General features: G+C 36.6%; 1 protein-coding gene across 3 annotated transcripts in view; it reads right to left on the reverse strand.

Annotated features, from left to right (window-relative positions):
- Window positions 1-1043: 1043 nt before the first annotated feature.
- Window positions 1044-13089, reverse strand: part of LOC118745146 (fatty acyl-CoA reductase wat) — a gene marked incomplete at its 3' end in the record, with an annotated part of 160569 nt that continues 148523 nt past the window's right edge. For all 3 annotated transcript variants that reach the window (XM_036478688.1, XM_036478676.1, XM_036478681.1), the window contains 6 exon segments: window positions 1044-1301; window positions 1397-1636; window positions 1734-1926; window positions 6860-7115; window positions 7558-7806; window positions 8017-8129. In XM_036478688.1, the coding sequence (XP_036334581.1) occupies window positions 1044-1301; window positions 1397-1636; window positions 1734-1926; window positions 6860-7115; window positions 7558-7806; window positions 8017-8129 (1309 nt within the window).

Raw genomic sequence — 13089 nt, forward strand, 5'->3', positions numbered from 1 at the left:
AAAAAAAAAACCCCAAAGCAGACCCGAAACCCCCAAAGTAGTCCCAGAGACCGGAAATAGATTCGTTTTGATTGTTGATGTATGATTAGGACGACCGTCAGTACTTTATTTCAAAGGACAGTACATGTTTTTCTTTTTTTATTTTTCCTGGAGGAAACAAGATGCTGTAAGGAGTGGCGAGTCCATCCATGTCTATGTACACAGATGGCACAAAATCTCGAGACGGAATGGGTGGCAATCGACAGGGCCACAAATCTGGTAAGGTGCGATGTGATATCCCAAGCTAATATCTACATTTTCACTGACAGGCGACATTCAAATCGTTTAAGAGGCAGTCGGCCGGGAAAATGCTTCACATCTTTTAACGAGTTGGCTGTGTCATTTCGCTCAAAGGTAATATGGGCTCCGGGACACTGCAACATACTGGCGAATTGTAAGGACGATGAAATGCGTGATAGTATTTGTTATAACAGGACAATTGGTAAGCGTAAGATTACATGACTTCTTTGGAAGTTGTCAAGGTGAACAGGAGGATGAAACGATTCGGCACCGGTTGTGCCAGTGTCCTGCTCTGTTAAGACGAAGACTCCACTCTGGGTGCAAAATTCTTCGATAACTTGGAGGACCTTAGTTGCGTGTAAATCAAGGATGCAAGGAAATTCCAGCGAAATTCAAAATGGTTTTAGCAGGAATTGGGAGCTGCTGACCCCACATGCGGCTGCACGATGGGCCTTTAGCTTAAGTCTGTCTCATAAACGACCATACAACCTAACCTAATCTATCCTCGAACAGACTGCTTTGATTTTCCTTTTTCTTCCTCCGGGACGTCAAAACCACCATTGCATTTTGTAAAAAAGCATGGAAGTTGCCATTCGGATCCAAATACTTCAGATCACATTTCAACCTAATCGTTCTTACGAGTATCATCTACGGTAACCTCACAGCCGAAACACTAAGCTTCTATAATTGCTATTTCATTGGGAGCCTCAAACCTCCCCACCTATTTTTTTACTTCCCACTCTCCTTTTTATTCTTCAACTCACCGCTCATGACGCTTTATCGACTCTGGCACACTTCTGGGGTCATCCTTCACGACATAAAGTCGTAATCCCACTAAGCTGACCCGGAACAATTCCTTCCAATCGAGATGACGCATATCAAAGCCAAATATCTGTTTATCTGCACCTTCGAGTTTCTCCGACAACGCACGCACATTATCATTATCGAACTTGAAATCATTTGAACTGAAGTATTCCATCACAGAACAGAATTTATGTATTTTCCGATATATTTTCAACATTCTGTAAAATACAATAAAGTTAAAATCAGGCGAATTATTATTTAATCGACTTTCTAATTTCCGATTTGAAATAAATTCAATCACATCTGTACGCACCTAGGCTTCTTGCCCACGACAATCATGGACAGATCCATGAACATGGCTGGCACTGTGTGATATAAAAAGGACAAAATCACAAATTGCCAGCGCCAGGGAACAATTGTGAAACGTGGATACCAAATTGACTTGCGCATCGGTATATTGCAGCCATATTCGAAGCCATATTCCATATACTCCTTCCAGGTGACCATGTTGTCGGCATCTGGCACATAGTTGTAGATGGGTGGTGTATCATAGCTGTGAAAGAGGAAGTATAAAAAACGTGTCCAATAAAATAACAGTGGAAAGACTTTTTTATGCCAAGTTTCATAGACAACTTGATATGGTTACTTACGTATTGCGCGCTATATCCCAAGCACTGGCCAGCAACGCATTCACCGACAAATCCACTGGCACTATATTGGCTTTGTTGTCGACCTTCCCGCTGAAGACGCGCAAAACACCGGAACCGATGCCAACAATTATGCCACAAGGGCCATACATGTTATCGATCCAACCAGAGATGGGTTCCTTGTAGGTGGTGATAACTGGTGTGGAAATAACAATAGTACTTACTTAATTAAAATTAATGAACTTAGCTGGAAATTAAGAAAAAGGTAAGCTTTAACGAGAATTCCAAATTTAAACCTATCCCAATAAACCTGCGACAGGTTCGTACGATATCTGAAGCTACTTTAAAGTAGTCATTGTAACGCATTAAATTGTTTAATATAAACTTTATAATATGATGAATTTATTGCTATTTTTTCGATTTAAGCCAGAGTGGAGCTATGAGTTACGAGCGACAACTTTAAAAGTCGGACTTTTCTGGCTTAAAGACTGACTGAAATCACGGACGACTTTCTATCAGTAGGTGAATGAATCTGGAGCTCACTTACGATTAGCTCGATAAGTAGTCCTGGGAGCACCTGAAAAATATGTTCAGGCTCTGCGCTTACCATGATTCCAGAACGCATTTTGCATAAAAGTCGGAAAATTTTGCCATCCTGGCAGTACCTCCGACACTGAGAGGGGCTTATCGGCTTTGTCATAGCAGGAGACATTGAATAAGGTAGTACCACCTACCAGCCTCCAAATATTCATAAAGACACGTGGGTGTATCCTAACTAAAATACGAAAAATCGAATTGGCAGTTAGACTAACATATTTGTTGACATTCATTCCACCCGAAGAGCCAAAGTGCGCATGCGGCTCTTTCTCGGCTGCCAGCTATACAAAAAGTTGACCTCGGAAAGCTTGTGACTGGACCTGCTTAAATAAGCACCTTCTCATGGAACAGATAGTTAAATATTCGCTTCGGAAGAGGTAGTTGTTTATTACCACCTTCGGCAGCTGATTGATAGCGCCAGAAAATGGGAAAGGAGAGATGTAATTTAAACATGAATGAAAATCAAGCTTAGAGAAGTGCCAAATGAAAGAGAGTAATAAAGCTTCGATTCGAAATGAGGTTTTGTTTTGAAGACCATCTTTTAAAAGCGTTCAATTTAACTAAAGTGAGATTTTTCAATGGAAATATCCTTCTTCGTTCAAGAAAAAAATTTTAAACCAGCTTGCCCATACTTTAATTAATAGTTTCTTTCCCCAAATTTTAAAACCTCTAAAACTGTCAAAAGACAAAAGAAGCCAGAGAACGGAGTACGAGAACGCTTTCTGGTAAATTCCTGTAAATTCTTGCAACTTCTTGCGAGTTAGGGAACGCAACTTATTTATTCTGTTTAGGAGAAGATTGGTAACTGCTTCTTATGTCATCCAGCACAGAAAATCTGCAATTGCTTTTTGTAAGTAACTACAAACGAACTTTAATGGACTAGTTCAGGGCTATTTCAGGCTCCCATGTTTACGGCCATTTCGTGACTAGTTCGGGATCTGTCCAGACCCTAAAATTCCAGAACCATTTAGGGCCAAGTTCGGGATTATTTTGGGATAGTTCAGGACCGTTGCCCGACTAATTCAGTACTAATATAAGACCATTTTGGGACCATTCAGGAGCCGTTCAATAGCATTTCGAGACTAGTTCACGATTTTTTCGACCGTTTCGAGGTTTGTTCACGACTATTTGATTTAGAAACTATTTCAGAACTGTTTCGGGATAGTTTACGACTGGTGTAGAAACATTTCGGGATTTGTTCGTGATAATTTTGACACCATCTCGGGTTCATTTTAGACTAGTAATGAACCTTTTCGAGATAATATTAAAACTTGTTTGAGATAGTATCGGGTCAAGTTCACGACTTGACAGAACTACTTGCAAACTTTTTATTTCAGATAATTTTGAAACTAGTACGGAAACATTTCGGGGTAGTTCGAAATAAGCGATGAAATAATTCTGAAATAGTTCTGCAGTAATCCCAGAAAATAGAAAAAAGTATAGACAATTACCATTTTTTCCCCGCTTTCGAAAACGAGAATCCCTCGTTTTTCCCACACTCTAAATTTACGGGTATTGCATCCCCAGAAAAATCTTCTTAAAAAGTTAAAAGTTAGCATGAAATTTTATTGAATTTTCCTGAGTTTTGCACAAAATTTAGAAACTGTATTTTTATGTTTATTTGCTTTAGTATTAACCATATTTTTATTAAAATCTAGCTAAAAGAAATTAAAATTCAAATTTCTTTTGTATACGTTGTGAAAAATTCTCTGGGCAAATACTTCTGACCGGTAGTGTATGTAGCCCTATGGTCAGCTGATTAAGTTAAGTGAGATTTTGACCAGTTTTGGCTGTTCTTCTTTTGTCTATTGAATATTTATATTTATACCCGAGCGCACTTGTGCACAAGGGTATTATAACTTTGTTCACATAACGGTTGTTTGTAACAGGCAAAACGAATCGAGATAGATATAGACAAATGTATACATAAATGATCAGAATGAAAAGAGAAATCGATTAAGCGGTGACTGTCTGTCCGTCCGTCCGTCCGTCCGTCCGTCCGTCCGTCCGTCCGTCTGTGCACACGATAACTCGAGTAAAAATTGAGATATCTTATCGAAACTTGGTACGTGCACTTCTTTTGGGCGTGGGACGGATGGTATTGAAAATGGGCGAAATCGGATAATAACCACGCCTACCTCCCATATAACGGTAATTTTAAGAAATACGAAAACTGCGATATTTTAGTAACTGCTGAAGATAATTCACTCAAAATTGATACTTACAATGAGTTTCAGACGGAAAACATGAATATTATAAATTTTTGGAAAATGGGCGTAGCCACGCCCACTTATGGTTACATGTGTATATCTTGGTAACCGCTGCACCAATTTCTTCCAAACTTGGCACAGTTGTTGGCCTTAGTACAGCTTATTAAATGGCTGAAAATTTTAAAAATCGGACAATAACCACGCCTACCTCCCATATAACGGTAATTTTCAGAAAAACGAAAACTGCGATATTTTAGTAACTACTGAAGATAATTCACTCAAAATTTATATTTGCAATGAGTTTTAGACGAAAAATAAGAATATTACAAAATTTTGGCAAATGGGCGTAGCCACGCCCACTTATGGTTACATGTGTATATCTTGGTAACCGCTACACCAATTTCTTCCAAACTTGGCAAAGTTGTTGGTCCTGGTACAGCATACCAACTGGCCGAAAATTTCTAAAATCGGACAATAACCACGCCCACATCCCATATAACGGTAATTTCGAGAAATACAAAATCTTCGATAAATCAGTAAATATTGAAGCTAATTTATTCAAAATTGATGATTGCAACAATTCTTTACCAAGAAATACGTTTATGACAAAATTTTGGAAAATGGGCGTAGCACCGCCCACTTGTGATCACATATATGTATCTCGCTAACCGTTCTAGCAATTTGTACCTAGCTCGGTATGGTTATTGTGCTTGCCACATAAAAGCAAACCGTTGAAAATTGTTGAAATCGGACTAAAATTGAGGCCGCTTTTCATATAACGGTAAATTTCAGATATGCTTGAAACTGCAATATTTCGAAATTTAAGGACGCTAATTTACTTAAAATGTATACACCCCGGCTTATCATGTAGCGGTAGCTTTCGGAAAGGTGGAAAACATATATTTAATACTTGCGCCGGGTATTTAATGTTCGGCTCCGCCCGAACTTAGACTTTCTTACTTGTTTTTATAAAAGTTTAGCACATTACATAACCAGCACCACATAAATCCACATTTCAAAATTTTATAAAAAAATTATAAATATTAAATAAACAAAAAAGTTAACATATGCGTAGATAGTCAAGCAGCGATTAAGGCTATAAGTTCATAGCAATTTATGCCCTTAGAAGCAGGGAGGCCATAAATAGGGCACCAGCTACCAGGCGACTGCATATTTATTGGGTCTCCGGCCACAAGGGCACTACAGGTAACGAAATTGTAAATGAGATTACCAAGAGCGGAATCCACTTGGTTCTAGAACAAGAGAATAACATTCCGAAACCGCTAAAAAATCTTTATAACGAAATAGACCAGAGGGTGAAAAGGCTATATCGAGATGGAATGTGTTAAACACCTACCAAATCTCTAAAATCATATGCAGACTGGAAAACGGGACACAAGTCCTGTTTATATATCGCAGGCACGAAGAGACTGCAGAACTAGGAGAGGTGTCCTAACAGGACATAACATGTTGGCAGCGCACGCAAGCAAAATAGGGATTGCTGTCAGTCAAGTTTGCACAGAACACATCCTATGCCATTGTCCTGCTGTATCAAAAACCCGATTGAAATATCTCGGAGCTCCAGAGTTAAACCATCTTTAAGACGTGACAGCACTTGGGCTTCAAGCACTGCTGAAATTCTCAAAAAGCGATGACATCCTAAATGTAACCTAAATAAATAAATATAAAAAAAAAAACCAGAATGTCATTTAACTTAATCAGTTGACCGTAACTGTATATAGACATCTGGAATACGTGACTGATGGACCTATGGCAATTCGAATAGCCTATGGCAGCTGGACAGTTTAAATTACTCTGAAGGGTAAAAAAAACTAAAAATTCCACAATTCACATTTCCTTTTTTCGAAGACCTATGTCAAATTTGCGATTTCACTGTCCAAAAATAAAATGCTTTCTCTCTCATAGCAAAATTATTTTAAGCCGCTTGCCACAGGTAACTAAACGCGCCGCACACAAATTGCCTGTCAAATGAGTTGTTTCGTAAACTTTCGGCAATGGCTTATTGTCTTTCATCAAATCCTTTACTAAAATCGTCCAGGGTTATTACTTTGAATTGGCCTATTTGCAATAGAAGGATTGCCACTCGCATTACAGCTTGCCATCTGAGCCACCCAAATTACCTGGACAACCGAAATACCAAACGTTTCCGCTGGTACTTTCGAGAAGTGTTTCGACCAACCGACCAACAACAAATGTAATTTCCTAGCTTTAGCATTTTGTTGTTGCTGCTTCTAAGCTTAAAGCTGTTATTGTTGTAGCAGAGCAAAAGCAGAAATGTCAATTTCATTAAATAAATCTTACCAATGCCTGGTCGAAATATCGTCACTGGCAATTTCTCCGCATAGTTTTGTACAATGTCCTCGGCGAGCACCTTTGTGTATGTGTACGTGTTCGGATATCCTTTGATTATGGTTGGCGCTAGCTCGTTGAGCGTGTGCTCATCGAGACATTCGCCCAGTTTGCAGGCATTCTCACCGGTAATAGTGCTGTGATAGAAACGCTCCTGTATATAACGAAGATTGCAGTGGGCAAAGGCGGTCGAGACGTGGACGAATGCCTGGATGCGGTGCAGGCAATTGAAGTGAGTGCGGGGCAGCAGCAGCAGCAACAGCATAGCGAGAAAACACGAAATGAAAGAAATTGAAATGAAATGAAAGTGAGATATGTACATACATGCGAGACAACAAAGCAGTAAATAGAAACATAAATTGCTTGATGCACACACGCACACAAACTCGTACGGCACAGCCAAGAGGATTGAAAGCCAAACGGCATTCGTAGATAGGACGGAGTATTTGTGGCGGTCAAATTGAAATCGTTCCCTAATAACAAAGCCAGGTTAACCAATGCACGCACATACCAAAGTAGACACTTGAAAATGCACGCTTACGAAATTACAAAACATCCAACAGAAACTCAACGAAAACTACTCTTAAGCATTTGTTTGCCAGTGTGTGCGTGTGCGCTTATATCCTTGCACGATTACCAGACCAGCTTACCTTCAAGTGGACAATCTCTTTGGCCAACTGCAATATCTCCTTTGTACCATTCACATTTATGGCAATGGCCATTTTCAATTTCTCATCGAAACGCACCGTCGCCGCCCCATGGATGACAATGTTCACATTCTCCTTGATTAGCTCACGTTCGGTTTGCGTGATGCCCAACGCGGGTAGCGAGCAATCACCGCTGATGATGGTGATTTTCTGCCGATACTTGGGATTGCATTTTTTCAATTTCTCAAACACCTGCCGGGCAAACATTGGGAAAATATAAGAGATGGGGAAATATTGAAAGAAAAGGTTGGAATATTAATACTTATGTACATACGTATGGATTTTTGTACTAGAAAAGGTGTGGCAATGCATAAAACAAAAAAAAAACATGAAATAAAATAAAAAATAACTTAGGCAACTATGTGGGTTGTCCTTTAATATCTATAACCGCCTTACACTTACAGGATCATTGAATAGATCATCGATGCGAGAATGGGCATCTTTACCCTTTTTAGTGCGTATAAGCAAATAGATTTGGCCCACTTCAGTGACGCGCAGCAATTTATCGATTATGACTGAAAAATATAAAAGGAAAAATATAATACTCAAAATATTTAGCTACATAAATATGTACATAATTTTAGAAGAAATACAAAATTTTTACTGGCTAGGAAGACTAAACTGTACTTACTTAAAGTTATCGCTTAAATATAATGGCCCATAGTTATAGCCAAAATAAAGCCGACTCTTAAGTTATAAAAAGCTGTTTCGACAGATATCCTAGTGAAAGTTATGTCAAAAAGCTGGTTTTAACTTTGAGATCGACCTAATTTTGACCAGGCCAAAGTTACTAGGCGTCTTGGAAGCGAGGTATCCAGACCACTACACTTATTAAGTTCAGTAATAATCTAACTAAAGGAGCATTACAAATACAATTAGGTTTAACATTTGGTATACAGAAGATATCCCACACGGCTAAGACTTTGCTCAGGTACATTAAAATTTATCCTACTCAGATGTGCAGGGCAGTCAACATTAGTCACAAAATAGCACGATAAAAATGTTATTCAACGTATTCAGGTTCTATTTTATTAATATGTCTGACATGGTAAGGCCACCAAATAAAAGTGTCATGTTTCAGATCAGAAAAGCGGACAACCACGACGAATAAAAGCAAATATAGCATACGATTTTGGAACAATGTAGTTAATATGAGCACAAAAAGCGAGTTTGAGATCGAAATAAATACCCAAGTATTTAATTTCCTCTACTGTTCTGGATTCAAAGCTAGCAATTTTATGATAGCTAAATATAAACTCTTTGGGAAAAGTCATATGAAAACACAATTTTCGTTTAAAAATAGACACTTTCTCTCACGCCAAAGGTTAAGTTTGTCTAGATCAGACTGAGGAGCCATAGCGTCGTGCCTACATTTTATAGTTGAATAAATTTTTAAGTCGTCAGTATATAGGAGATACTTTGTTAAACTAAAACATGACTAATGTCACTACTAAAAAGTACAAATATCAAAGGCCCAGGTATACTACCCTCTGGCACACCAGATGTCGCAATAAAAGATTCAGAGACTGTATTGTCAAGGATAATCTTTTGGATAAGTCGGATTTTACCCAAGATGAGAAGGGTGAGTGAAAACCCATGCAAGCGAACTTAGAAATCAAAATATTGCGGGGCACCCTGTCATAAGCCTTAGCAAAATCTGCGTATATGTATAGTGTCTACTTGATGACCCGCTTAAAACGCTTCGTGACAATCGCCAAGAAATACCATGTCCACACCGGAGCTAACCACGTAGTTATGGTTATTGAGTTGGGGGTTATCGGGATACCCACTCGATTTAGCGTAGTTTCGCCATATAGAAATGACAGCACTTAACCATTCCACTTAAAAAATTCGTTCCCTGCTAGTGTTTGGATTTAATTAAGATCAGATTAGATTTACTCCGGTTTTTGGAAAAATTTGAGATCTACTCCGCTTGACTTCAAATCTATTCCCTTGTTTTTTTTCTATTCATGTTAATAGAAAATAAAAAATTCAATCTAGTACGGAAAATTTGTTTTTGCTCCGATTTTTGCAGCTCTTAAGTCCTGAATCGAGTTTTGGTTGTCCGAACGCTGTTCTTTACATTTGTACCATTTTATAAACCTCAAACCGCAGTGTGGACAGCAATAGTTAGTGATGTGGTTAAGTTCGATTTGAGATGGTTTTTGGTGGGGACATGGTAAAACAGCGCTAAGTTGGTGACAGTAGATCTTCCTTGAACGAAACCGTGCTGGCTCGGCTTTCACAATAGACTCAAAACTCTTTGCAATGGAGGTGAGTTTTTAAACTTTTTCTTTCTACAAAAAATGTTGCTTCTTCATTGTCCCCTGATTAGGATTTGTGTGAAGAAGGCACTGAGAAGGCAATATTTTTCGGTACAAAATAAAACATCATTAGTTAGCTATATCATTTTTGTTGCCATCTTTTAATATCAGCGTTATTGATGCCTTTTTCATACCTCAATTAATACACCGGATTTATGGAAAGTAAAGTATTAAACAGAGCTGTAAAATGATTGAATCAATAGGATCTGCATTCACTCGGCATTCTTTTCAAAATTTTGATTGTTTGTTTGTATAAAAAAAAACCTCATTACTGAGTGGCTTAAAATACTTGAAAACAAAGAAACTGTGTTGTGTTATTGAATGGTAGATTGACATTCAGTATAGAATGTGAATGTAACAGAAGCATTCGCACACAGACATGATTGTATATTTAGAATGAATGCACACTTTTTTTTTACCATTCAGTACCAATAATTTGTTCCCAGGGTTGATATATTTTATACTTTAAAGTTTGAACATATCTGGAATTGAAACAAAAACAAATATTTTATTTCAAAGTATATGTACTTATGTATTGAAGTTTTCTGCCACTAACCCAAAGCCAATGACTCGTGCAATATTATTTATTCCAAAGCAACTTATCGCAACCGTAGAGCAAAACAGACACATCTTGATATGTATACATATACATCATCGATTGTAGACATTTTTTCGCAGAAGAATATACAAAATTGATTTATCACAATTATTTTTGTACTAAATATTTTTTTCACAGTATACAGTGATCCAGGTAGCCAAAACAAAAAATGTAAACATGCTTATTTGGCATTTTGTTTGAATGTATTGGTTGATATTTTTTCACAGTTGTCGTTTTCGTTAACCCAAATGAAATCCAATTTAAATATTTTCTTATAGTGAAAAATATTTTCAAGTCACATAAAATAAAATAACGAGAAACACGAAATTCCAAGCAAATGAAGCGTGAAGCGTTAGCAATTATGACCGGATGCAGTTCCTACATAAGTCAAACCGTGTTCTGAACACAACTTTGAGTGAATAATGGTGGGCTGACTTTGTAAAATGGTCCCATCGATTAGGCGGTAAAAGAAGTATTACTTAGCTTATGGTACAGCTCTCCAATTTTCAAATGCACGTAATTTGTGTGTATTTGTTCAGCCGATTATTCACATTTGAAGGAGGATAATGCATGAATTAATGCAAGTAAAGACGGTTTATGCAAATAAGCGAGCGCGTTTGTTAACCGTATAAAATGTATGTATGTAAATATATACACATATATTCAGAATGACGAGATGAACTAGTTCAGCCCTCTCTGTTTGTAAGCACGCTAACTCGAACATAATTTAGTTATTTTAACGAAAGTCGGTGTCGAAGTTGCCTTTGGTATAATTTAGGTTAGTGTTAAATTTTGTCGAAATCTGCCAATAACCACGCCCACCTCCCACGTAGTAATTAACAATATTTTTGTTTTATTATAATTTGTTTTATGAATTTTGCTGTTCAAATTTACATTTCAAATATATCAACAAACATTTGTAGGTACTTTTGCACCAGTTGTTGCCTATGGGTTAATGACAAAAAAATCCTATATATTCACAACATTTCATGTATTAGTTTTCAAATAAGCATATTGTCAATGGCTGGTTTGCTGTATACTGTGATTGTTTTCAGTTTTCAAATATGAAAACTTTCAAAACAAAATTTCAGAAGGGTTCCTGTTTTTTTTTTAAGGGGTTGAGGAGTTCCATTACTTTGAGCAACTTTTTTAATAAACTATTAATTTAAATGTTTCCTAAACATATTTACAACGCAGTTCTGCAAGAGGGTACCATAACTTTTTTTCAAATAACGTATATTTGGAACAATCAAAATTAATCGATATGGATACATACATTTATGTTCGTATGTACTACTTATGTATGTATATATACATAAAAATGCTCAGAATAAAAAGAGAAGATGATTAGTCCATGTCCGTTTATTTGCGTACACGAAAACTCTAGCAAAAGTTGAGATATCTCAACGAAATTCTGTACGAGGGTTTTTTTATCTAGGGCAGCAGGGTATTGAAAATACAAAAGTCGAACAATAACCTGGTCCCTCTCATAAAATGGTAATTTCGAAAAATGCCAAAACTACAATATTTCCTTAATTACAGGAACCAAATTGCTTAAAAACTGCCATGTTTATTATTATAGTTTTGGAAAATGGACATGGGATATATTGCTAGCTTTAAACATCAATTTGCTCAAAACATACGTTTAGAACAGTGTGCAAGCTTCTACCACATGTGTGGTAGATCAACCACGTATTTTTTTTTAAATTTGGGTGTCTACCACATCTACCACACAAGGCTTAAAATCTACCACATTTTTAGACAGAACATTTGTTTACAATTTTCACATAACTCTAGAATTTCAACTCAATTGTAATTTGAAATATAAAAATTAATCAATAGATTTTTAAAAAGGTACATCATAAATTTTGCTTTAAATATATCTGTGCCTTAACTTTCTAATATTTCAAAAATACGCCTATTTATATTTGCTAAAGTATTATGCAATGGGAAAATAATTTGGTCGATTTTTTTGCATACAAATAAAATATTATTTTCTTCATGATTATATTCTCTAACTAGAAAACTAATGTTATACTTATTTTTGCACCAATTGCGTGGAATCTGTACGATCCACTAGCAATTATATTTCCCGATTTAATTTTTGAGTTGTGCTTCTTTTGACGACGGTGTGCGATATGTATACCCAATAAAATATGAATTGGAAAATCTACCACATCTTATTCAAATCTACCACATTTTTTTCGATTCTACCACACTAAAATAAAAAGGGGTTTGCACACAGATTTTTTAAATCTTTTTTTGAGAAAAGATGATAATTTGCAACTTATTGTAAATGGTAGGAACCACCACAAACCCACAAATCAGGTTTTAGAATCTTTATTAAATGCTTGACCCAATAGCGAAGAAAAAAGTACGAAGAAACTTGTATTAAGAATTTTTTAAATAAGTAATAAAATGTATATATCTAAAGTTAGAATTAGAAGCGCTTAAATTTGTTTACTTATTTTAACGTAGATTTATAGGTATGTACATATGTAATAATTTCTGCACATACCTTTTATTGGTACATTGGTAATACTTATTTAGAAA

This window comes from Rhagoletis pomonella, unplaced genomic scaffold (assembly GCF_013731165.1).
Source record: "Rhagoletis pomonella isolate Grant_MI unplaced genomic scaffold, Rhpom_1.0 Rhpom_scaffold_00001, whole genome shotgun sequence".
Taxonomy (NCBI): Eukaryota; Metazoa; Arthropoda; class Insecta; order Diptera; family Tephritidae; genus Rhagoletis; species Rhagoletis pomonella.